We start from the raw sequence: 27029 nt of genomic DNA on the forward strand, positions 1-27029 counted from the left end.
TCCAGGGCTTTCAACTCAAGGATATTTCCTTGCGTCTGCCTGTTGCTAGTATGCAGAATGGTTGCAACTCGAGAATGGGCCTGTGGTCCAGCCACTAGGGTTCAAACCCCGGTGATAGCACCTTTTTTTGGATTTTTTTCATCATTTTCTGGATTTTTTTTTCTAGAATTTCCAGGGTATACACACACGTGCATATTCGGTAGTGCTACGCGTTTCCCACGCACTGGAGGTGATGCCTCCCAATCTCTTCTTTATGTGTGTACGGGCGAGCACGCGTGTTTGTGCTTATGGTGTGAGTGTGGAGTGCGTGAGTTATGTGAGTTATACCTGATAAAAAAAGAATGGTTGCAAGTCTTTTCTTGTGTCGATACATGAGCCAAACAACAAAGATGTTATTTACTCGCCACCTCACTGGAACATCAGATATTACACACAGACTTTCCTCAACTACTACTCTACAAACAATTGCAAGGTTTACAAGGTTGCAAGAAACCAGAATTGCACGGTACACTCGTTATCTTCTCAAGCTCTTCAGTCTACAAATAGGTCTGCAAATGAAGTATTATTTCAGTGTTCAAACTTGTCTCGTGTAAACAGATGCCCTCTAAGAGAGGCTCTGAACTCTCTAACCTGGGAGTGCTTCTCCCTCTTAACAGCATCATGCTGTTGAAATAAATAAATTGCCTGTTATCAAAAAAAAAAAAAGATGTTATTGAGATGTTAGGCACTGTTACATTTGGTAACCACTACTATACCACAACAGAAAGGGCGACAAATTCTTGAGATTGTCTGGCAATGTACTGACTGAATCAGTGCAATGCAAGCAAAACGAAGACTCAAGTGCAAAAGTTAAACATCACTTTTACTTTTATCCCGAGAGATTAGGTCCAAGAGTCACACCACTTCTGTTGTAAAAAAGGATGGTTAAGAACGACGCGCGGGAGTGTGTTTTTGAAGCGTACGTGAAATCCAGATCCATGTATGTTTGCAACGAACTCATTCACTATTGCAGCAAAACAAGATGCTGTCGGATCCTTCGATTCATCAGTATTTTTGGCCCTTCTACTCCAGCTGCGCAGTTTATCGACATTTGCCCATTCAAGAACAAAAAAGACGTGATAAGTTATTAACTTATCTTGGCTTAAATCTTTCTTCATCTATGGACATGGCAACTCATGAGATAAATGTGAATACAAGGGTTAGATTACTACTGCTAGTTAGGCTTAAATCATTCTTCATCCATGGACATGGCAGGTAATGAGATAAATGTGCAGAGTTCAGATCACTACTACTATATTTTTTTTCTCTCAGCAAGCACTTTCCAGCTACAGATTAACCAAAAAAAGGTTCATTGTTTCGGGTAGCCTTCCACACTGAAAAAATTTGACGAGCGTCGATATTCTCTAGAAAATCACAACAATTTTGTTCTTGGCTGGAAAATACAATCACCTATTCCAGATCGGATCTTAATTAAAACAATACACATGCCTCTTCTGTATTTCACAGTGCGTAATCCGTTTGCAACAAAAGATAGAGCGGAGCAGAAGCCTCAATCACCTGCCTGCTTCATTAGTAATATTATAACGAGTACTCTTAATTCTGATGCACACCAGTTCTCCTAATCCTTCTATGCACATGCAGGCCGGGCACCCGACACTACCTTGCTTTAGTAGACATATTTATATGTAATGCTACCCCAACTATAGCTACAAAGTCTCCTGATATTCAAATGATCTGAGTATTAATCAAAATTTTATTTGACATTAAAGACTGAAAAAGAAGCAAAACAAAAACGGCTACAACATTTACAACACAACTTTCAGCACTTTCAAGTAAATAAATCAGCATTTCTGGCTTTCTAGCATGTCGTGGTAGGGAAGTGCAAAAGCCAAAGTAATGCTTAACCACAAGAATTCAATTGGCGTGGCTGTAACTAGTGTACAGAAGATTGCAATTCTGTAAGATTCTGCAAGATGGTTCTCAGCACCAACCTCAAGCTGCTTCAATCAAAGACAATCTCCTCATGATCTGGGAGAAAGTAAACATGATTTCTAGTCTCCAGACAAGCACCGAAGGCAATGGCACTTGAAGCCAAATCCATCAGCAAGAATCTTCTGTCTAGCGTCGGCGTCTAAGGCTAGTATCGATGTAGCAGATGCGCAGCTCCTCGCCTATAACAGATGCAACAACTCAATACAACAATTTTGTTAGCATCTATGACTTTTGTTTTTGTTTTTAATTGTGCACAAGGTTGCCAGTGTAACAGAACTCCTGTATAGCCATAAAGGTATCACTGCATTTCTCCATACCTTCTTCAATGTCACGGAGGGCCTTCAATTTCGCATCCGCATTATCCAGCCAAACTATGTGAGCACTTGGATCTGATAGTCAACACAAACAATAGTGCATATTTGAATCATTAATGCATAATGAAAAAAGGGTTATATTAAGCAGCCTAAAAATTTCTGCCATTGTATCAAATAGTATACTCCTGTCACTATAACATTACCATACATACAAAAGCTTAACTAAATATGTTCTTATATTGAGAGTAGTTTAGCAGAGACATCCACTATCAAATGCAATAGAAGCTAAGGGCGTGTTTGGTTGGTTCCCACACTTCGCCAGATTTCGCCACATCTCCGATGCCGCACTTCCAGCTGCTGTTTGGTTGCTTCCCAGACGTCCGGCGCAGCCGCATCTTCTGAACTGCACGTAAGTCATTTTCCACGCCTGAACTCGCCAAAAGTCAGGAGACGAAATCGGATGCCGCGCTTTCGGCGCGGCCGCTGCTGCGGCTGGGCGCACGTAGCATACTCCCTCCGTCCCTATTTAAGTGTCGCCGCGCGATTCATGCCAGTCAAATTTTCTCAAGTTTGAAAGTTTGTAGAAAATATTATCAACATTTATCTCTAAATAAATTTATTATGAAAATAGATTCAACGATCTATCTAATGATACTAATTATGTACTATAAATAATAATATTTTATTTTATATATTTAGTCAAATTTAAATATGTTTGACTTCTCGGAAAGTGAGAACGACAGATAAAAAGGGACAAAGGGAGTAGTGAACAAGCACCATACCACAAGGATGGTGACAAATCCTGGAATTTGGCTGGTCAAGCTATCAACTAAATCACTGCTAGCAAAACGAAATTTAAATAGCGAAGATGATAAAAAAAATGCATTCATTCCAAATGTATAGGTGAAGAGCGTACCACAGTCATGGTTGTAGAAAGAGGGGAGCATATAAACTGCATTGCCAACTGATGAATCACATGATATGGAGGCTGCCGCTGAGGATAAGAGATCTGTTGGAGTATGTGTGTATTAAGGCCCATATATGGCCCATGTATGACTCCCATATAGCTACCCTTCCAGGGTTAGCCCAAGAGTAGGTGGCCCACCACCTCCTCCCCCTCCCTCCTACTTCCACTGCTTCCCCCCTCTTCCTTCCACCTGGGCGCAAATCGCGAGCCGCGCGCGCCCCGGAGACCCAGCCGCCGCCGCCGCTTCTCTTCTCGCCGCCGTGGCCCTTCCCGGCGCGGATGCGGGCCTCCCCGGCGCGGTTGCGGGCCTCCCCGGCGCGGATGCGGGCGGCGCGGCTGCGGACGGCGCGGATGCGGCGGCGCGGATGCTCGCGCGGCTGCGGGCCTCCACGACGACGCCGCACGCGCGCGCGCGGACTTCCAGGCTCCTTTCCCGCCCCGCCTCCTCTGCCGTTTCACGCAGCGCCTCCACCGGACTCCGCCCTCGCAGCGGCTCTCGTCACCGCCCGGGCCGCTGCCGCGGAGGGCCAGGCACGCCTGCGCGCGGCGGTCCAAGCCTGGGAGCGGGAGCGCGATGCGGCCGATGTTCTGGCCCGTCAGATCGCCGAGGCGGAGCAGCTCCTCGTCCATCCGTTGTACCACGACACCACTGCCACCTCGTCTGCTTCACGTCCGTCCCCTACAGTGGTTCTCTGGCCCAACTCGGCTGATCCCCTCGTCGCGCAGCTGCACTACCAAGCCGGTGGTGTCCAGAACATCCGAAGCCTGGTTCCTGTCGTCCTCGACCCTGAGTCGCCCTCCTACGCCCGCTGGCGGGACCTGGTCCTTCTCATCCTCCGCCGCTACGCCCTCGACGACCACGTCCTCACCGACGCCCTGCCTGCGGCTCGAACCCCTTCATGGTTGCGTCTCGACAGCATCGTCCTCTCGTGGATCCTGGGGACCATCTCCCTCGACCTTCACGACCTCGTCCGCAGCACCCCTGAGAGCACCGCCCGCCGGGCCTGGCTGGCGCTCGAGGGCCAGTTCCTGGGCAACGCCGAAGCCCGGGCCCTGCGTCTCGACGCAAGCTTCCGCACCTTCGTCCAGGGCGACCTCTCCGTTGGCGAGTACTGCCGGAAGATGAAGACCATGGCAGACTCCCTCGGTGACCTTGGCTGGGCCGTGGAGGACCGGATCTTGGTCCTCAACGTCCTTCGCGGCCTCAACGAGCGATACAGCCACCTCCGCACCTGGATCACCCGGCAGTGGCCCTTTCCCACCTTCCTCCAGGTCCGTGACGACCTTGTCATGGAGGAGCTCACTCAGGGCATCACGCCTGGGTCACTACCCGCGCCGGGGTCCTCGTCTTCCTCGACTGCTCTTGCCGCCACTCCTCCGCCACGTCCTTCCGCTCCACCAGCGTCGTCCCTTCTTGGTCCTCCTCCCGGGCCGAGCGGGGGTGGGGGGGGGCCGTGGCGGCCGTCGTCGACGCGGGGGGGGGGCGTGGTGCGGGCCCTGGCCGTGGGAGTACTCCGACGCCTCCACGGGGTACACCCTGGCCCTCCTTCAACAACCCTTGGTCAGGGCGCATCTCCATGTGGCCCTTCCGGGCTCCCGGGGGCGAGCCTGGTCCACCGGCGGCCATGCTCACTGGCGCCGTCCCAGTCGCCCCGTTCTCGTCGCCGTGGGCTCCACCTACCTGGACCACGCCAGGGCCTGTCGGTTGGGACCCGACGGCTTTGGCCCGCTCTTTCGGCACCATGACCCTGACTCCTCCAATCGGCCCAGACTGATCGCCGACTCGGGTGCTACCTTCCACACCACCCCCAACCCTGGTATACTCTCTTCTGTTCATCCTCCTTCTTCCTCCCACCCTTCGTCCATCATGGTCGCCAATGGTTCGTGTCTTCCTGTCACTTCCGTGGGTGCCGCTCACACTCATGGCTCTTTTCGTCTTCCTGATGTCCTTGTTGCTCCCTCTATGGTTCACAACCTCCTTTCTATTCGTCGTTTTACAGCTGACAATTCCTGTTCTGTTGAATTTGACTCATCTGGTCTTACTGTGAAGGATTTGGCTTCCCGGCGTCCTCTTCTCCGATGTGACAGCACGGGGCCCCTTTACACCCTTCGGTTTCCTGCGTCTGCTTCTTCCGCTTCGCCCTCCGCTTCGTCAGCTGCTTTTGCCGCCACCACTTCATCCACTACATGGCACCGGCGTCTTGGGCATCCTGGCCGTAATGCTTTGACCCAGCTTAGTCGTAGTTCCGACATACCATGTACTCGGGCTCACGATGAGCACTTGTGTCAGGCATGCCAACTGGGCCGTCATGTTCGTCTTCCTTTCCCTACCTCCTCTTCCCATGCGACCCATATTTTTTATCTTGTACATTGTGACCTATGGACGTCTCCTGTTATGAGCATTTCTGGCTATAAATACTATCTTGTCGTGCTTGATGATTTCTCTCATTATTCTTGGACTTTTCCCTTGCGTGCTAAGTCTGATGCATTCCCCACGCTTCTCCACTTTTTCGCCTGGGTGTCTACTCAGTTCGGCCTCACCATCAGGGCCGTTCAGTGTGACAATGGGCGTGAGTTCGATAACTCCAACTCTCGTGCTTTCTTCCTCTCTCACGGTGTGCAGTTACGCATGTCATGTCCCTATACCTCCTCCCAGAACGGTAAGGCTGAGCGCATGATTCGCACCACGAACGACACCATGCGCACCCTTCTGTTCCAGGCTTCGCTTCCTGCTCACTTCTGGGTTGAGAGTCTGCACACCTCCACCTACCTCCTTAACCGCCTACCTTCCGTTGCCTGTCCGGCTCCCACTCCACACCACGCTCTCTTCGGTACCCCCCTCGTTACGATCACCTTCGTGTCTTCGGGTGTGCATGTTACCCTAACACCACTGCCACTGCTCCCCACAAGCTGGCTCCCCGTTCGACTCAGTGTGTCTTCCTCGGGTACTCCCCGAATCACAAGGGGTACCGTTGCTTTGACCTCACCTCTCGTCGGATCCTCATCTCTCGCCACGTGGTGTTTGACGAGTCCGTCTTCCCTTTCTCCACCACCTCCCCACCCCCCTCCACCCCCGACCTTGACCTCTTCTCCCTATTTCCCACTGACACGGTGGACCAGCCACCATTGCCGTTGTGTCCTGCAGGTACTACTCCACCGTGCCCTTCGCAGGCTCCGTGCTCCGGCTCGACGCCCTCCGGTGCGGCCCCTGACCCTGCGCCCAGCGCGGGTCCGGCGGCGCCGGACTCCGGTGCTGCTCCTGGCCCTACGGCCTGCGCGGGTCCGGAGACCTCGGCTTCAGCACCTGCTGCGCGTTTCGCACAGCCGGTGCGTGTCTACCACCGCCGAGTGCGGCCAGCTCCGCTGCATCCGGAGCCGGCCCCGCCACCACCGTCGCCGCCTCGGTCACCACCGGTGGCCTCTTCTCCACCGTCGACACCTACGCCGCCACCTCCGCCCCCGGTTGCCCGTGTCGCGTAGTCGGTGTACCACCTGCCTCTCCTGCACCGACACCCACGTCATGTCCACCCTATGGTGACGCGGCACGCGGCTGGTACCCTGCGGCCCCTGGCTCTCGCAGCGAGATGCCAGGCGAGCCGCAGGTCTCTCCTGTACCCTCTTCCGTTCGCGCCGCCTTGTCGGATCCTCACTGGCGTTGCGCGATGGAGGAGTACGCGGCACTCCTCGCCAACCAGACATGGGATCTGGTGCCCCGTCCGCCTGGCTCCAACGTTGTTACCGGCAAGTGGATCTGGACACACAAGCGGCGGGCTGATGGTTCCCTTGATCGGTACAAGGCTCGCTGGGTTCTCCGGGGTTTCACTCAACGCCCTGGCGTCGACTACGATGAGACGTTCAGTCCAGTGGTGAAGCCGGCTACCGTCCGCACGGTTCTCTCACTGGCTCTCTCTCGCTCCTGGCACGTGCACTAGCTGGACGTCAAGAATGCCTTTCTGCACGGTACTCTGACTGAGACAGTCTACTGCAGCCAGCCTGCGGGCTTCGTTGACTCTTCTTGTCCTGATATTGTCTGCCGGCTCAACAAGTCCCTCTACGGCCTCAAGCAGGCCCCTCGGGCTTGGTACTCTCGGTTTGCTGCTTACCTGCTGACATTGGGATTCGTGGAGGCAAAGTCAGATACTTCTCTGTTTATCTATCACCACGGCGCTGAGACTGCCTATCTGCTGCTCTATGTTGATGACATTGTGCTCACAGCCTCCAGTCCGTCACTCCTCCGGCGTATCATCACCTCTCTTCAACAGGAGTTCGCTATGAAGGATCTTGGTGTGCTCCATCACTTCCTCGGAGTCACAGTTCAGCCTCGTCCCACCGGTCTCCTTCTTCACCAGCGACAGTACACTCTTGATATCCTAGAGCGAGCTGGGATGACTGACTGTAAGCCCTGCTCCACTCCAGTTGACACTCAGGCCAAGCTGTCAGAGGCAGCGGGCACCCCAGTACCAGACCCCACTGCGTACCGGAGCCTTGCAGGAGCACTTCAGTACCTCACCTTCACCAGGCCAGACATCACCTATGCAGTTCAGCAGATATGCCTCCACATGCATGATCCCCGAGAGCCCCACCTCACTGCTCTCAAGCGCTTCCTCCGCTACCTCCGAGGCACTGTCGACTACGGCCTGCTACTCCACCGGTCTCACTCCACCGACCTCGTCGTCTACACTGACGCCGACTGGGCCGGGTGTCCAGACACTCGGCGCTCCACTTCCGGCTATGCTATTTTTCTGGGCGGCAACCTGGTGTCCTGGTCGTCCAAGCGCCAGCCGGTGGTCTCCCGTTCCAGTGCCGAGGCGGAGTACCGCGCTGTCGCTAACGGCGTGGCGGAGGCCTCCTGGCTCCGCCAGCTTCTTGCCGAGCTCCACAGTCCCCTCTCCCGGAGCACGCTTGTTTACTGCGACAACGTCAGTGCGGTGTACCTCTCCACCAACCCTGTTCAGCACCAGCGGACTAAGCATGTGGAGATCGACCTTCACTTTGTCCGCGATCGGGTCGCCATCGGCGATGTTCGGGTCCTCCACGTCCCGACCACCTCCCAATTTGCCGACATCTTCACCAAGGGCCTCCCGTCCTCCACATTCTCCGAGTTTCGCTCCAGCCTCAACATCACCGGTGGCTAGTTGCGTCTGTGGGGGGGCTCGTGTGTGTTCTTCTTTTCATGTCCAGTCTGCAACTCCGCTGTGCCGGTAGTTCAGACTGCGGGGGGGTGTTGGAGTATGTGTGTATTAAGGCCCATATATGGCCCATGTATGACTCCCATATAGCTACCCTTCCAGGGTTAGCCCAAGAGTAAGGGAATCACAATTCTATCAAGATCCTCATATGAGCTTGCAACCAATTCAATACGAAATGCATTTATGCGTATTCTTGCCAATACATTGATGTACCAATCTATGGTCAAAACTAATTTTGTCAAAGACAACCAAATTTGAAGAGGACTGAGACAAGAACTCTATGAAAGACCCAATTTTCTCAACATTCAGTTGTAAGAAACTAAGAATAGTCGCAATGAGAGGAAACAAAATTTGAGGATACAGTTTGTTACTTCTTCCTGAAACCCAGCTTTTCTAAAAGTGGACCCCAACAACTCAAATTCCTCCTCCATCTGTAATATAACATCGCTACAATAAGCATTGAACCAAATAACTTTGTGATTACTGTATTAGTATTATGATGTGACAATAACAACAACAACAATAATACAAGAACTGAGTTCAGGGTGACCTGGAAGGAGAGGAGTCACTACCTCAATCAATGTCCCCTGGTGCAACCGAGCTGGCTGAAGTATGTTAAGACAATCTGCATTAGCAGCTCCTGATATAACCATGCAAGCAAGGCGCTTGGCCATGTATGGGTACTTCAGACCACGTGAACTTTAGAACAGAAAAACACAAAATGAAGAAGTCAAGAGGTGCACATCTGCAGAAAGATGAAAGGCGAGTACTATCATACCTGCAGTGGTAATCGAATAAAGACCAATCTACGTTCTTGTCGATGTCATGGAAACCCTAGATTGGTGGAAACCACACGAATTGTTAGCAAAATCCAGCCTCAAATGCTGAATTTTTTTTCTTTCTTTTATCTTACTGCAGGCAAATAAGCAGCATTATTCAATATTTCTGACATGTAAAGGAAAATTAACATGTCTCGTTCAAAGATCCATGAGGTAGAATCCACATTGCATTTCCACAAACGCAACACATAACTGGAAACACGTACTATCACCTAGTGTTCGAACTTAGAACACACTATTATACTACGACCTATTGAATGTTGAGACATGAACACTTGTAGACAGAACAGATTTCACTCGCCACTAACAGTTAGTAAGTCGAAGAGGGCAGACTAAGAATCACAAGAATATGCACCAAGGTGAAACACACGGAGATATGCAAAAATCGCTAAGGAAATGGGCAGAAAGGTATCACCTTGGCGTTGTCCCTGCAAGCGTCGCTGCAGAAGTAGTAAACCTCGCTTGAAGCGCTCCCTTCCCCGGGCTTCCTTCTGAGGCAATTGTAGCAAACCTGAGCCCAGAACAGTCCAGTTGGTTTGGTTCCATTGGCAGGGGCAAGGAGCGGTCACCTCACCTCGTGGAGCAGTGAGTGGGATGGGTGGGAGACGAGGGGCTGCGCCAAGTGGAGGAGCTCGCCAGAGGAGACTGGGCGGGTGGCGAAAACGCCGCGGCCCGAGGACTCCGTTAGGGACACGCGTATCGGCGGTGGGCCGCGGGCGGCGGCGGCGGAGGAACATGAGCTATGTCTGTCAGGTGTGGGCTGTGCGAGAAGAGGAGTGGCGAAGAGATCAAGGCCGTTGTGACTTGTAAGCCTGTCACCGGCGACGTTTTTCTAAACGGTAGCGTTTAGACTGTTTATGCAGTGTTTAAACGAAGCTAAACGCTCTAAACGGTTTTGTATTTTAAAAAAATATATATAATTATATATGTGCATATAAAAAATCAAGTATTCTAGCATTTATATATATTTATTCGAGTAAAAATCAATTATTTTGATATGTATATATATTTATGCATGTGAAAAGAACTGAATATAGATACTTATGCATGTAATATATCAAGTGTACATATTTATAAATATAATAAACTTAAGTATACAAATTTATTCATACAAAACTAAACTAGATTTACTTCGTGTTCGCCTAAATAACTATTTAAACAGTTGTTTAGCCCGTTTAATGTGGTTTATCTCCGTTCCATTTAGTCCGTTTAGACCGTTTTTTCCTTTTTTGACTGTTTAAACAGTCAACCGTTTAATTTTCATTTACCCCCTAAATAAAATAGTTTACCACCGTCTATCATTTACTGGCCCTTTAAACGGCCGTTTAATCCGTTTAGGTGACATTGGTCACCGGTTCTTTCACTACGAATGTGGGGCTCTCAATGCTAGGTGTCAAACCACAAGTCAACGGCATAGCTCCCAGCTATCTGAGCTGGAATTTAGCCGACGTGGAAAAAAGAGAAAATAAAAAACACCCACGCTAGTGACGAACACCTCGCTAGTCTATTTGTGCGCCTTAAGAAAACTTAGTCAAAGGAAGAGAGTTGCAGAGTCATACAATCTTGCTGACGGAAGAGAGCGTCCCCACAAAAAGGTACAATGAGAGAAAGTAGAATAAAAAAGAACACATATATAGGGTTCTCCTGAGATGGCATCCAAATCGCCTGATAATATTATTGGGGACGTCCTAATACTACCTCTGTTCTCTACGACTAAAAAAAAAAGCATATGATCCCTCCTCCCTACGACGCGTGGCCCTCCCATTCTCCCATGTCCCTTGGTTTTCTAAAAAAAACACCTATCCAACACATACTTGTACAATTTTCTCTGTATTTCTCTCCATCCCCAATTTATGAATTGACATCCAATTTCTCTCCCACCCACCTCTATGAACCACGCAGTCATTGCCGGCTAGGCAAATGTGACAGCTGCAAGAAACATGACTTTATCTATTTTTTCATGTGTTTACCTACATTATCAATTGGTACTGCAAGCACATCCTCGTCAAAAACATAATCAGCATTGTCATCTACATGTAGGCGGCCTAGGCAAATGTGACATATTGTAGTTAAATTAACAAGTTTATAAAGCTCAATACACATGATTAGTTTCTAAATTGATTGTCATTAACCAACCAAAAGTCACTAGGACCAGAGGCGGAGCTAGAACTTAGGCTTGGGAGGGAGCTAGCTCTATTGTCACCTCCAACATGTGTTAATTCCAAACATAAGAAACAATATTTTAGCAGCCGGAGCAAAAAAAAGTATAAAGAAAATTTATGATTAGGACCGGTGTTGCAGTGCCGACAACATTGGTCATGTCTCCGCCCCTGACTAGGAGACCATATTCACTTTCATAGCCTTTTGATCTAAACATGCAATTGCATGGTCGACTTTAGGTTGAAGTACTATATTTGCGAAGTGTGTAAAAACTTATTTAACGTTAACCTAAGGGCATGTATGTATCCATCAGCACTATAAATTAGCACCTACAATTAATACTAGTCGATCCAAACAAATGTGTTAACTAACCTGATAATTATTAGTTGGGTTTAATTTCATAGCTGGTTTGGAGTTTCCAATAAATGCTAATAGTTTATGGGCCCGGCGACCTGCATGAGGGTGACTGCCCGGGCTCCCCGGTCGCTGCAACTACACAAAAGAGCCAGAGAGATCACGCACATGACACACCACACAAATACTAGATGCTAGCAGCTTTTGTCTTCTGCCTTGGCAGAGTAACATACGTACGTGTTGCCCAACTTGGATGCTAAGAGTAGTTCCAAAATGATGTGTGAAGGAAGAAAAGCCTAGTGAATGAAGGTCATTAATTAAGTGAAAAGCGGGTGCTTAAATTAGATCAATAGAGCACACTATATTGTGTGCGTGCTATTTCGCTATACAAGGAGAATAGTAAAATGATGTATTGTTAGGACAATCTCAACTCAAAAATTATGATATAGTTTTCATACTCAAGTTACGTGGCATTGCACACAAAAAAATATACTCCAATGTATGGTTTGAATAGTTTTTTTTTATCAATATCACTATTGTCGGGTACCATAAAAAGGAGCCCCCTAAGCAAGAACCGAAAAAATCGCTTAGACCTTGTAAATATCGAAGCCAAGAGACAACCGCCGGCAAACCCCCACCTTATCTGAGGCCAGGCTGGACCACCCGGCCCACCTCGAACAATATCCGGGCTCACCCAAAGCGGGCTCAGCCCAGAACGAAACCATGAGGCCTCGGACGAGGTACGGTTTTCCGACTCACCCGAGGCCCCGCGCCACAAGGCCTCGGACGAGGTAGCGATTCTCCGACTCGCCCGAGGCCCCGCGCCACAAGGCCTCGGACGAGGTACCGATTCTCCGACTCGCCCGAGGCCCCGCGCCACGAGGCCTCGAACGAGCACCCAGTTACCGACTCGCTCGAGGCCGGCTCGGCATCAACCCCGTCACCGCCGCCTTGACCAACTTCTCTGACGGGACGTCGCATCCAACTAACGCGTCCAACCACTCCTGCGACGTCAGCCGAACGACGGCACGATACAGCGGAGTGGCCGACAAGACGGGAGTCACATTGACGCCATGCCGTCCGGGACAGGACGGGGCAGGGGTTACCGGCCGCTGTGCTCGGCACTGTGCCCACGGCTGACACCCGTGCTACACTGTGCTGCCTAACCCCTGCTCCAAGGACAGCGCGGCGTGAAAAGTCAAGTCCGGGTCCCTGTACCCTCGGAATCGACGTACAAGACCAACTGCTCCCTCCGAGCCTTGGCTATCCGCTTCTGGGCTCCTGTAGCCTCGGGACTCGCGCCCGCCGAGCCCCCCACAATGGTTCAGCCTCTACACCGACTGGGCCTCGGCTCTCCACGTTGTCAGCACTCTGGGACCGGCACGTCATCCGCAGTACGCGCCATGCCCTGCGTAAAGCCACAGGAGCTCCCACATCGTGCATAGGGCCAAGCTCCTATAGTCTCGGAATCAGCGCACCCGCGCCGTCGCATCTACCCAGCCTCGGCTCTCCGCGCCGGTCAAACATACAGTGACCAGCACGCCTCCAACAGAAGAAGGAATGCATGCCACCACAGGAGCTCCCACGTCGCACAGGATCAAGCGTGACCGACGCGTCGCTCCAGTGCACCGAGGACAAGACCGCTCCACCGACCATACCGCCACAGTGACGAGCTGCAGGGCTCGGACATACCGCCTCTGTTCACAAAATGCCACGTAGCAAATACATGTACCGCCCATGTGCCTCCCTTCAACTATAAAAGAGAGTGACCAGGGCCGCTTCTAGGATCGAGGACACACACGTGCAAGCAACGCACAACGCTCTGTAACACACGCGCTCCCTCACTGCAAGAGATCAACATCTCAAGCAACCCACGCCACTCTACGCAGAGACCTAGGACTAGCTCCATCTCTCGCTCAGCTTGTAAGCCCCTACTACAAGCACCTCGGTGCAAGGAATACAAGATCGCTCTCTCAGACTGGACGTAGGGCACCTATTGCCTGAACCAATATAAACCTTGTGTCTCTTTGCATCATCATCCGGGATTAGGGGCACGCAATATACTTTCACTAGTCGGTTGAGGACCCATCGGACCAAAACACCGACAACTATCAAAATGGTGAAGTTCTCCTAGTGTTTTTAAATATTAATAAAACGCTACCGCTAGTCATATCACATGGGAATCCTCACTATGAGACATTTGGTAGGGAAAGTTTATACTAAATGTTGAATGCTAAAACACTAGAAGAATCCCACATCACTAGAAGAAATTAAAACAAATCTGGTTGTATATATCTTGAATCGTTTTTGTAAGCATGTATCGATGCAAATACTAGAGTCCATTCTTGTGTGAGTGCAAGGTTTGATTGTTTCCATTGCTGAAGAGTGGAATCATGAGATGCCATGTTGGCTCATGAGTCAGCTAATGGAGATGGCCATATGCCTCCCTTGGTGAATGACAAAACTAAATTCACCTGTATATATTAGCTTTCAGTTGGTTTACAACTTTGTCTCCAACCCTATAAACCATTTAAGGTTTGCGTAGGCTCTGTTCAATCTCTAGGTTCGTCACTATAGCTATTTTTTTCTCGATCATGCAAAAGGTTTGCGCATTATATTAAGGTAGAGAAACAGTTCAATACAACACGCCTTCGGACGCCCTAGGGGTTAGTAAAGATTTACACGAAAGCTCACTCTCTCGAGTGTACTACTAGCTAGATTGTTACATCGGACAGAGATCAGCCCAAATTTTTAGTACTACGGCTAATTTTTATTACTAATGGATCTAAATGTGCTATGCTCTAAAACCCTGGGTGGCATGCATTGCTGCAGCCGATCGAGCTGTATGATCCAGCGTGCAATTCTTTTTAATGCTAAGAAAATCCAAGGACAGCAAAGCGCGTAACTGGGATGGTTGACTGCAGCATGCTGTACGGCTAGCATGTACGGCCGTGTACGTGCGTTCCGGTGATGGATTGCAGAATCGGATCTGCCTTCCGACGCCTTGCCAGCTGGCCTTGTCTCGCTTTTTGACTCCTGAGTCCTGGCCGGCCGTCCATCTCAGTCTGGGCCATTTTTAAATTCATTATTTATTCGTACAAGACTTTGCGAGCTCTTGTTTGTACAGGAGTGGTTTTTTCTACTCCATTTCTAATATTCTGTCATTACATATGCTCTTTCTTCATATATACAGCGACTTTTATTCTACAGTGATTATTACTTTCTCTAGAATACAAACGTCTATATATACTTCATCTATTTTAAATTATAAATTGTTTTAACTTTTTAGATACTTAGCATTTTACTATGTATTTAGACATAATATATATCTAGAAAAAACTAGAACGACCTATAATTTAAAGTGCTGGAATACTCGAGAACGTAACGTGTGGGTCATTCAGTTACTTTGTGTCTGAGAAGTCGCTGTCCAGTTGTGATGGGCAAAAGTTAAATTAGCAATGGGCTAAAATGTTGAGCTGGATCCTTTTTAAAAAAGAATTAGAAAGCTAGGCCTCATGATATTTCAGCTCAAGATTGCCCTGTCATGGAGTTGGTCATGGAGAGCTGGCTGGAGCAGACTTGTGGACACCTTTTTAATCAGCTTATTATTGTTTTCCCGTGCTAACATTTGACAAAGGGTTAATGGCTCTCTTCATGAGATTCAAAACAAAAATCGAGACACGATGCTACGCACAAATTGTCAGGTTCTATACAGGTATTTATTTGGACCGAAAATGCTAATATCGCCCTGAAATAATGTAGAGACGACTACAGTACAAACCTCCATCATTTTCTTTATTATCTACAAGTAAGCAAGCAGTAGGATTCATTCACTTGAACCCTTTTTAGTTTTTAGAGAGGAGGAACAAACAGGGCAAAAAAAAAAGACAGAATAGACCGGCCATCTGTTGCCAGCACACTCTTGATCCCCTTTTCAATTCTTTCAGAACGCATTCTTCAAGGCAAGGAGGACCAGCGTGAAAGCTCCTTGTATCAGACAATAACCTGTGTGTTAACCTGTAGTTATGTAGTATTATTTTTTATAACTCATCAAATCTGTCAGTGACAGACTTTTGATCAGGGAACTAGCTAGGATAGGACACCGCAAGTTTTGTTTGTTATTTATAGAGTGCAGGGGCTTTTGGGCTAGCTCCTGCCACCTGCCTTCCCCGTATGGCCACCGCCCCATTTAGATGCTGTTCCTCCTAAATCTCCTCTCCATTGGCCGGACCCTATGCTTCACAAAATAGCTTTCTGCCTCACAGCAAGCCTGTCTGTCTCACAATCAAGGAGCCTGCCTCTGAGGTGGTTGCAATTTGCTTGGCACGAGGATTTGGATTTTGGAGGCAAGGTCTGTTTCTTGATTTCTTGGTTTATATATGTTTGTACCATTTAGTTTTCTAGATAGATAATAGGTCCTTCAGATTTTACAAGGAAGAAACAAAGTTTGAAGGAGATGGAGGATATGTTCTTGTTGAGTTGCATGGTGTATTTCCCTTCCTTGATTGTTCTCTACTCCTTGCATCCTGACCTGCAATCTGTTCCTGAACATGGGAAATTGTTTGCAAAGAGCAGTATGAACCCAACCCCAAAAGGGATTCAAATGTGTTCTTCTGAAACAGTTCTTGCCCATTCACAAAACTTGAACTTGGTGTCCATTCTTTCTTGGCACATGCAGATTGGCTGAGACGGACCGCAGATTGTGAGATCCAACAACCGAATCCAATCTAATCCAATCAGAGAAAAAGGAAAGACGGCGAAAGGCCTTTGTGTGTGTGGCACCACATCTTGGCATCAGGGGAAATGGGGTTGTCAATCTCATACCCACCGGACGACTACCTGCCAGCAGTGGAGGACAACATGGGCCGGCTGTTCATCCGGTCTCATAGCTTCGACGACATGGAGGCCGACGCTGAGTCACCTTTGTCTTCGCCTTCGGCATTGCCCCCCGCCTTTGGCTCCGGGAAGCTCATCATAGAAGGCTCCCTGAGCTTCAAAAGGAGAGAGGCTGACAGCATTCAGATGCAGAATGTGTTGTCCATCAGGAGTCCTAAACCTCCTGATAGAGAAGCTTGCAACATCATCAGTGCCGGTGCTGCTACTTCTGGGTCATCAAGATTCGGGCCAATCGGGGACCGTCCACCAGATTATGATTACCCCATGGTCGGAATGGACAGCCCCAAGCACCAGGCCGCGGCCGTCAGGCTGCAGAAGGTGTACAAGAGCTTCAGGACAAGGCGGCAGCTTGCGGATTGTGCTGTTCTTGTGGAACAACGATGGTAGGACACTGCCTTGTTCTATGCTATTTATTGGGTTGGGTGTGCTTGTTCTTGTCATCAAGCCATCAAGGTGGTGCTTTTCTGAATTTTATTTATGATGATCCTATATAAAATGCAGGTGGAAGTTGCTTGATTTTGCACTGCTCAAGCGGAATTCGGTGTCATTCTTTGATATAGAGAAGCCTGAGACTGCTGTCTCAAAATGGTCCCGGGCAAGAATGAGGGCTGCCAAGGTACCAATTGTATTCTTCTGTTTAGATATACCATCATAACTTCAGCAATCAGCATTATGAATTTTGTACAGTGCAATACCAACTTTGTATCAGCAGTCTTTCTTTTCTTGTAATATACTGCATTCCTGACAGAGGTGTAGTGTTGCTGTCGCATTTAGGTTGGCAAAGGTCTCTCCAAGGATGAAAAGGCCCAGAAACTTGCCCTGCAGCACTGGCTCGAGGCGGTATGTTATGTACCAAGAACATAAATGTCTCCATAAATATAATGCTGGTCAGATTATGCTCTGAGCAATCAAAAACTGCATTTTGATCCATTTCTGATTGTCAGATTGACCCTCGACATCGGTATGGCCACAACCTGCACTTCTACTACCACCGCTGGCTCCACTGCCAGAGCAAGCAGCCATTCTTCTATTGGTACACACACACAGCAAAAGTCATGTGTCTGAACCAATGAACAACATAGTTACTGATCGAGTACTGACGGTTCTGTAATTCTTTGGACAGGTTGGATGTAGGAGAAGGGAAAGATGTCAACTTAGAGGAACATTGCCCTAGATCGAAGTTGCACAAGCAATGTATCAAGTACCTTGGCCCTGTAAGTTCCACTGTTTGTTCCTCCTCTGATTCAAAGTGAAAAAAGAAACATTCAGGCAGTAGAACCTGCTAGGTTGCATATGTCATATTATCACATTAACCAAATATGTCGTCTCATGCTCGTGCAGAAAGAAAGGGAAAATTATGAAGTGATAGTCGAGGATAAGAGGCTGATGTACAAGCTGAGCCGTCAGATAGTCGACACAACCGGAAGCGCCAAGGGGACCAAGTGGATCTTCGTGCTCAGTACATGCAAGACTCTTTACATAGGCCAGGTGAATGATGATTCCCTGACAAGTTCGGATGGAATTCTTTTGAACACCGAGAGCAATTCAGTGACTGAAGTGAGACCGAAACTTTGACATGTTTGCAGAAGCAGAAGGGCGTATTCCAGCACTCAAGCTTCCTTGCAGGGGGAGCCACATCTGCTGCAGGAAGACTGGTTGTGGGGGATGGAATTCTCAAGGTGTGGCATAGAAATTTGTACTGTGGGATTCATTCATCCCAACATTACTGTTTTTTTCTCTCCTGCTCAAGTTAGAGATGTGTTCATTTCAGGCTGTGTGGCCTCACAGTGGGCATTATCGGCCGACGGAGCAGAACTTTCAGGAGTTCATGAACTTCCTCAAGGAGAGGAGTGTGGATCTTACCAATGTGATGGTAAGGAGCCTAATATATTGTGAATCCTATGTAAGTAGATTAGCTAATGATCCCAGACGCTTCAGCTGATACTGGTATTCTGCTGGCATTTCGGTTTTGGTACAGTTGAGCCCATCAGAAGGTGAAGAAGACGGCGATTTCAGCCTCAGGGGTAGCCACTCTCAGCTGGACCTGACCCAACTCTGCCAGCAAGAAGAGGAGAGCCAAGAACAGGAGGCGCAATCTGCGCAACGCCATGGCAAAGACGAAGCCGAAGCCGAGACCTGCAGCCACGAACCCACCGTGCCAACATCTACAGAGACCTGCAGCACGCCGACGACGACGATCAGGAAGACCTCCTCAGACAACAGGCTGAAAGGGAAGCGGCCGCCCAGGCTGTTGATCAGCTCCAACAACATAGCACCGCTGCCGCCCGCCACGCACAGCAGCAACGCCAGGCCGTCGCCCGGCGTGAAGGACGTGGACCCGGACTCCGCCATGCTGGGCGAGTGCCTCGACTTCTGCAAGCGGAACCTGTTCGCGGAGGACGGGTACGAGGACCACTACCTGGACGACCTCGCGGAGGTACCGGAGGCGCTGATCCTGAGCCGCATCAACTCCAAGCGGGCCATGCACTCGTACCAGCTCGGGAAGCAGCTGCACTTCCACTGGAGCACCGGCGCCGGGCCCCGGATCGGCTGCGTCCGCGACTACCCGTCCGAGCTCCAGTTCCGGGCGCTGGAGGAGGTCAGCCTGTCGCCCCGCGGCGGTGGCGGCAGGCCGGCGAGGTTCCCGTCGCCCAGGCCGGGCGCGCTCACGCCCAACAGCATCCCTGCGGCCAAGTGTGGCTCTCTTATGGCGGACGGCGACGGCGTGCGCGCGTCGCTCAAGCCCAGGCAGAGGAGTGCAACTTGGACCGCGTTTTGACTTTTGAGATAGCATGCATGCTTCCTTCAGTTTTTTCTTGCTTCTTCACTTTCACGGCAGAATGATGCTGATGCTGACTGTGCATACTTAACTGAGGGAAATGTGAGATAGCATGCTCCTTCACGTAGACGAGGATAGAAGGATCAGCATTAACATTTGGCAAACACTGGGTAATGCCGTTGTAATGGTACTGATAGGTTGATGGGCAAGCTCTTGCTGTTTTATAAGTGCATGGAAAGAGCAAATATGAGGTATCACTTCAGTGAAACCATTCTCAGATTGCACATAAATCAAAAGCAAATCATGTTAACCAACTGAATGAAAAAAAAAGATTTGTTTTGACAGTGAAGCAACAATCATGCAGCTAGTCCATTCCAGGGCATAACCAAACAAAATATTTGGATTTGTTGTGACAGTGAAACACATCAATTTGGCTCATGTTGGCAATGCAGCAAGCATTCAAACAACTCATGTAACTAGTTCCCAATGTGACAGCATATCCTAATTCAGATACAGATGTACCAAAACTGTAACCAGATGAGAACTCACACTACATTTCCATTGCTCTTAACCATACTTCTTAGCCAAATCAAAGATAAAGCAGTGTCGGATAACTTGATAAGCAGTACACAACCAAGACCGTTTACATTTTAAAGGCAGCAACTGCAGAGGACAGACAGCCAACAGCAGCCTCATGAGACTTCGCTATTTTAGGCCCCTTCGTCTTCTTAATAAAAAGGTTTTAGGCTGAATGTAAACAATTCTATTCCTCTCGAAAGAATCAAAACGAATTTGCCCCCCATAAAAAAATTCAAGAAAAACTGAAATTGTCCGCTCAAAAGAAAATATAATAGTATTGTTCTTATTTTGTTATTTTTTTTCTTCGTGCAAAGGGTAGGAAAAAAAAACAATAACAACGTAGCGTTTCAGTCCCAAACAAATTGGGGTAGGCTAGAGTTAAAACCCACCAAGAGCCCCAACTCACGGTTTAGACACTTCAATAGCTGTTTTTCAAGCACTCCTATTCAAACATAGATCTCTACGTATGTAACACCCCGGTGTTATGCCAGCATTTAGGCACTGCAAATCATGCATATTATGCATCATCAAGCATCCTAATCATACATGCCTAATCATGTAAATAATAACTGAAACAATGCTTCGAAACATATGAAACATGCTCGTGAAACATGAATGTTGCATACACTTGTTTAGAGTTGTTTTTGCCCTAATTATGCTGGCTAGGTTAGTAAAACATGTTTGGCTATAATTGTAAATCATCTATAATTATTTAGCACAATTTTTGGAGCAAAGTTTGTATTCAAACTTTTGACAAAATATGCTTTTGAAATTATTATTGAAAATGGTCAAAAATCCTCTCTATTTAGCTTTTGCTTCCCAATTCAAAATCTATGCAAAATTTTTAGTTGGTCCCTAAAGAAAAGTTGTAGAGGATTAAATTCTAAGTAACTTTTATTTTTGGGCCATTTTCAAAAGAAGTCATTTTCTTGCTCAAAAGGGTATTTGAAAACTGATATTTGAAAATTCCTTGAAAATAGAAATTGAAAAATGGTTTCTCTCCTTTCACGGGCCGCCGCCTCACTTCTGGCCCGCCAGCCAAAGCCGGCCCAACGATCCACCCCGCGCCGCGCCTTCGCCTCGGCCCAGCCCACCTCGCGCGCGCTGGCTTCCTTCTTCCCCCGCGCGCGTACGCGTCCGACCGCGTCAGGCACGCCGCGCCGCGTGGCGAGCGCATGCCGGCGACGCCGGCCGGGTGGCGTCCCGTGGCCCCCGCAAGCGAGCGCGCCTCACCGTTTTCAAGCCACCGCAGCTCCGTTTCTCTCTACGCTTCTCATTTTTCTCTCCCGCACTGCCTCTCTGCCTCGCCCCGCACCGAGCTCCGCTCGCGCCGCCGTCGCCACCGCAGCCCCGCCGGCAAAATTGGCCGCCGGTGCTCCACCATTGCCCGCAATCGAGCACACATCGCTCCGCCTCGCTCCTCGGCACCTGGTGCTCACTGTAGGGACACCATTTGAGCAAGGTATAGCGGTCTTGCGCGTTTCGCCGCCGTCGGTCATGGCGTCGCCGCGCTTGACCCCGCCGTGGAAAGCTTCCCCCCGTCCCTTCTCCATCCCTTTGTGTAGCCTGCTCGGGTTCGCCACCTTCTTGCGGACCCCGCGCACACGCCCGCTTGCCCGAACATGGCCGGCAACGGCCGCCGGCCCGCTGGCAGCGCCCGCACCGCCGTAACGCCGGCGTGGCGTGGCGTGGCGTCTCGCCTCGACCGAGCTGGGCCAGGTCGGCCTTGGGCCGAAGCCCCGAGCCAGGCCGCCGCCCTTCCCCTTCGCTCGGTTGCGCAGGCCGAAAGTGGCCGTGGGCCAGTTGTTCCCACGGGCCGGCCCAATAGTAATAGGAAAAATTGATTTCGGTTTTCGTTTATTATTTGGGAAGAGAAATACTTTGAAAAATGTTTGTGTACTCATTTTGGCTCCAAATTTGTTGAAATAAATTTTGCTAGGTTCCTTGTCACCAGATCTATATGATAAAAATATTGCATGTCATTTTTGAGATACTTTTATGTAGAGCTTTATTTAATCCATGATATTGCTGATATCTTGTAAAATGTGTAGTAAAACCTATATGTTTCAGAAAAATATGCTTCCAAGTGTGTTATTCTTTTTGTGTAATGTACTTCCTAGGAAAAATATATGCCATGCATTTCCTGTAGAAAAATTGTGAGATGTAGTTCAAGTGCCTTTAATGGCTGATTTTTGTTATTTTTGCTAGAGAGCAAAATTTGTATAAAACATGCATGTGATAATTTTTGTACAGTGATTAATTGCTGTGTAGAACATAGGAAAAATATTACATCTGTTGTTTGACATTTTTCACAGTACAAAGTATTTTCATATTCAAAATTATGCCCTAGCTTGTCATTTTTGTGTAGGCCATTCCACTTATCCAAATGCCATAAAAATCTGATGGTAGACTACTTAGGGTAGTACTGTGCTATGGTAATTTTCTAAGATTTTTCTAAGCTATAAAAATAGATGTTGCTATTCAAACCTATTATTAATTTGGGTTTAATCAAATGTTGCCTTATGTATGAATAAGAAATTAGTGAAGCTTTGGTGTATCTTTGAAGCATTTAATGAGATGTGTTGACTCAGCATATTAGTAGTAGAAGAGAATGCAGTAGATGACATGTGCTTGTAGTATATGTTCTTGGATGATGTTGACTACCTTGCATTAAAGCATATCCATTGTGTTCATTTCATCCGATGCACTTTTTGCATAAGCACTTACGCACATGCATCATATAGGATTGCAAACCGAGAGCCCAGTCGTCATACCTGAGGAGCCTGAGGAGCAGCTCGAGGTGCAGCCGCAGGAAGTGACCGAAGCAGACGAGGAGGACGTTGAGAAACTTCCGGAGTGCCCCGATCACCGCCCGAGCTCCTTCGAGAGAGGCAAGCCCCAGAGCATTTTTCTCCCCGGTTTGCAATTATTAATTAAATGCTTTACTTTAATTGATGCATTACGTTCAGGAGTTGTTTGCAACCGTTGCTGCATTATACCTTGTCTACCTTTGTTATACTATATCCTTGTTACCCTGGTATCCGCAGTCGAGTCAATGCTTAGCTGGCTTAGATCGGTAGAAGTCGGGTGATTTCCTGTCACCTGCGAGCTATAGGTGGTTATCTGGATCTGCTTGGATAACTATATAGTCTTGGTATAACTAAGTGTTAATTTGAAGTTGAGACCGGACGGAGACTTACAGAGTTTTTGACTGTAGTGCTTTCCATCTGTGTCGATTAAGGACCGACCGTTGTTGGGCCTCAGGTCATGTTGAACGCATGCCTTACATTTAGCTGGCCGAATAAAGTACCTTTCGACCACAAAGCTGGGAGATTATTCAGGCCGAGTAGATTGCCCGCAGCGTACTATGCCGGAGCAGGTGTGGTAGGACACGGGGGCGCGAAGATAAGACCAAAGAGCAGTCGGTCGGCCCCCGGGTACATGTGGTTCCTGGCAAACTCGAGATTCCTAGATAGTTGACTCGGTGACCGATACCTCACTTTAGCGGGTGAGTGAGGTTTGTGTAAGGAATAAATCACCAGCTGGTTAGGAATCGATTTGAGTCGCCATCGCTCCTAGATAGTGAGCACTTGACTTGAGTGACTTCATCGTAGTAATGTTAATGGAACACTTGGACAGTTATAATGAATATGACATTATGAAAGTTGTTAATGATCATTGGTTATTATTATTTGCTTAATCACATGCTTGCTCTAGTATAGGTGCAAATGTAGTCGATAGGTTAATAATAATTAACTTGACAATAATGCTTTTGTAAAGGTTCTTGAAATGCTAAAAATGCCTCTTTTTGCAAATGAGTTAGCTACCCTACTATAAAGCCCTTCATAATCCTTGGTGTCACCTTATTTTCGGTTATGTCGGGTAAGTCTAGCTGAGTACCTTCTCGTACTCAGGGTTTTATTCTCACTTGTTGCAGATGGGCAGATGTATTACGGCTATTGTATCAACTGCCTTTATCCAGCGATGGGTGATGCTTAGGACCATGGGCATGGCCATTCCATACATCTTGTCTGATGCTTTTGTTAGAGATGATCATTAGCTGGCACTGTATTTGAACTCCGTGTGAGTGTGTGTGGTTTTGAACAAATGGCTTCCGCTACTTCTATTTGAACTCGTTTTGTAATAACTATGTTTAAACTCTGATGTATCTGTGATGCGAACTTTTATGTAATATGTGATGGTGACCGCTAAACTTATTACGATCTGGGCTGGTATGTGAGTTGGTTTAAAATCCTTCGTGATTTCATGGACTATCGGGTTATACGGGCTTAAGTTTGCTAAATCGTCTGCTCTAGCGGATGATTTTCTTACTTAATTTCGTATAATTGGTCGGTTCTGTTACACCTGACATCAGAGCATGGTTTAGCGTGTTACTGTTCACAAGTGTATTTAAAACAAAAAGGCAATTGAAAAACGTGATTTCCAAACTAAAAAGTGTGCCCGTGGTCATATCCTTTATGCCCAGTTAAGGACTCTAGGTAGCTTAATTAAGTACTAACTTGGGGTTCTTGCATCATATTTCTCTTTCATCACTCGTACGGTGTGCTATTGTATGAGTGCCACTTGTTTGAGTGGTAATGTATGGATCATTTGCCTCTACGCCTCGGTAAGTGTGAGTTGTGAGAGCATGATCGAATACACCGCCGATCTAGGGTGAATGCTTATATGATGCTGGAGTAATTACATGTTCTACGCATGTTTTACAAAGGTATCTCATGTGTGGGTATTCTGTCTATTGAGGCGATGCCGTCAATAGGACGATGGTTCGGGTAGTTACTACCGTTGTACACGTATCTGGGGATTCGTGTAGAGCGTGTAGATAAAACTTACTGCTTTTATGCATTCATTGGGAATTGGGCTGAAATGAATCTTCTGTAGGTACATAACAACGTTATCGTGTAGAACGTATTAGATACGTATTTGAGAGATCGTTTGTATGCCACCGAATTCGTCGCTAGAAATTATTTATTTCATAAGTTTGTGAGAACGTACGGCACGTACATACATCATATTACTTGTGCATTTCATTCATGTCATGCATTCCTCCCCTTATAAATTGATTATCTCATTTTGATAAAAGTTGTATCACCTAAAATATGTTCCCACGGGGTAATAAAAGAACTTTTGTTACAGATGGCCCGCACAAAGCAGACTGTCCGTAAGTCCACCGGAGGAAGAGCACCTCGATGTTCATTGGCCCTGAGGGAGCACCACACCACGGACACCTTCTTGAGCGAGTTTAGCATGCCAACCTTACTTTGGAGAGTGCTCCATGATGTGGGGTACCCAGAGGGTCAAGAGTCGGTGTACTCTTGGAATGAGAGTCAGTTAGTAGAGGATGGACTTGCAGTGGTAGAAATCATGGTTCCTGCTCTTGGTGATGCTCCAGAGTGGGATGGTTGGCACTTGGAGTTTGAGGGTCGCACTCCTATTGAGGGTGCAGAGGGAGCAGCTTTCCGTGTCATCAGGGATATCATGAGCAGATTTCCCAGTGAGCTTGCAGTAGCTCTAGCTGGCACCTTTCCTAGGGATGATCCTCGTGATGCTATTTGGGTTCAGCCTCAGGGAAGTGCCTTGGTCAGAGGTCCAGCTGAGGGACAGGCTAGCGACAACCATGCTATGAGTGCTATGTTCACCGCCATCAGAGCGTATGAGGGTCTTGAGAGTACCTACTAGACTTTGACTGGCTTACGTAGTCATGATAAGCTCAAGGTAGGAAAGCAGAAGAAGCAGGCATGTGCTATAGCTGGTTTGTAGGAGCAGTTGGCTGATATGAGTTTACAGCGGGACCAGGCGGTAGAGAGAGGTGATAGAGCTATGCAGCGGGTGCATACATTGACTTAAGCCAACAACAATGCAGACCGCATGATTGGACAGTTTGTTCAGGAGAGGAATGAAGACTGGGACGAGAGGGACCTTCTGCTGCAGAGGGTCGATGAGCTAGAGGAGTACAACGTCAACCTACATGAGGAGTTTCACGCGCTCTACAATGGGGTTGGCCCATATGCTCCTCCAGACGTTGCTGGCATGGACATCGACGACGACAATGAGGATGAGCCTATAGTTTCACCTAGGGGCGATGGTGACGTCTCTAACCCCGATGATGGCCTCGAGGAGTAGGCTAGTTGCCTTGCGCTAGTGTTTAGGTCCTGTCGTGATGACCTTTCTTTTGTTGGCATGTAACCTAATGTATCTTGCTTCGAACTTATGAGACTTGGCATGTGATTGGAACTTGGCTAGTAATGTGATATCTGAACGCATAAAAGTCCAGTGTATGTATGCTGGCAATTTGGTTGTATGGATGCGATGTTTGCTTTTGAAGTAATTTAATTAGTAATGTTGTTTTAATTGGGATGCGATTATTGTGCCTCTGTTTTATTGTATGAATTTATTCTCTCTAGTAAATTCAGTTTGGCATAATTTTTCATTCACTCACAATTATTACAGCTTCACTCAATCATTACTTGTTGCTGAAATATGCAGATGACAAATACTCGTCGTACCACTTATGAGGCTGCTGAGACCGGTGCTAACGGTGCGGGGACCAGTGGTGGTGGTGGAAACCACGACAACAACAATGAGCCTCCCCATGAGCCGCATTTGCCACTTCCTCCCCCGTTTACCCTAGAGGTGTTCCTCGCACAGTTGCTCGGGAGTCAGCGCAACACGAAACAATCCTAGAAGAACATGGAGGATTTTCTGCGTACTATCACCAACAATGTTCAGCGCAGTAACAATCAGGGTGGTGGCATTAGGGTGAATCAATATAGCAGCTTCAAAGATTTTATGGACACCAGGCTGCCAATATTCAAGGAAGCAACAGAACCACTCGATGCTGAAGAATGGATCAACACTATGGAAGATAAATTCCATGTGTTGAGGATGACTGAGGTATTGAAAACTGAGTATGCTGCACATTAGTTGCAAGGACCAGCGGGA

At 48.1% G+C, this 27029-nt stretch overlaps 2 protein-coding genes and 1 pseudogene across 2 annotated transcripts; 2 read left to right on the plus strand and 1 right to left on the minus strand.

The window, feature by feature from the left end:
- Nucleotides 1-1255: 1255 nt before the first annotated feature.
- LOC136536710 (histone-lysine N-methyltransferase ATXR4-like) lies at nucleotides 1256-11145 on the minus strand (annotated as a pseudogene).
- On the plus strand, nucleotides 3174-6348 carry LOC136526049 (uncharacterized). The gene is made up of 2 exons (XM_066518839.1): nucleotides 3174-5090; nucleotides 5324-6348. Exon 1 carries the CDS (start codon nucleotides 3553-3555, stop codon nucleotides 5017-5019), a length of 1467 nt encoding a protein of 488 aa, XP_066374936.1. The 5' UTR covers nucleotides 3174-3552; the 3' UTR covers nucleotides 5020-5090; nucleotides 5324-6348.
- A 4848-nt stretch (nucleotides 11146-15993) lies between the features above and the next one.
- On the plus strand, nucleotides 15994-19730 carry LOC136539109 (IQ domain-containing protein IQM2-like). Its single transcript, XM_066531045.1, has 10 exons — nucleotides 15994-16166; nucleotides 16494-17094; nucleotides 17213-17327; nucleotides 17486-17551; nucleotides 17656-17744; nucleotides 17835-17925; nucleotides 18053-18199; nucleotides 18298-18390; nucleotides 18483-18584; nucleotides 18690-19730. The coding sequence occupies exons 2-10, from the start codon at nucleotides 16619-16621 to the stop codon at nucleotides 19488-19490; spliced, it is 1980 nt and encodes a 659-aa protein (XP_066387142.1). The 5' UTR covers nucleotides 15994-16166; nucleotides 16494-16618; the 3' UTR covers nucleotides 19491-19730.
- The last annotated feature ends 7299 nt before the right edge of the window (nucleotides 19731-27029 follow it).

The sequence above is a fragment of the Miscanthus floridulus genome, chromosome 2 (assembly GCF_019320115.1).
Source record: "Miscanthus floridulus cultivar M001 chromosome 2, ASM1932011v1, whole genome shotgun sequence".
Classification (NCBI taxonomy): domain Eukaryota; kingdom Viridiplantae; phylum Streptophyta; class Magnoliopsida; order Poales; family Poaceae; genus Miscanthus; species Miscanthus floridulus.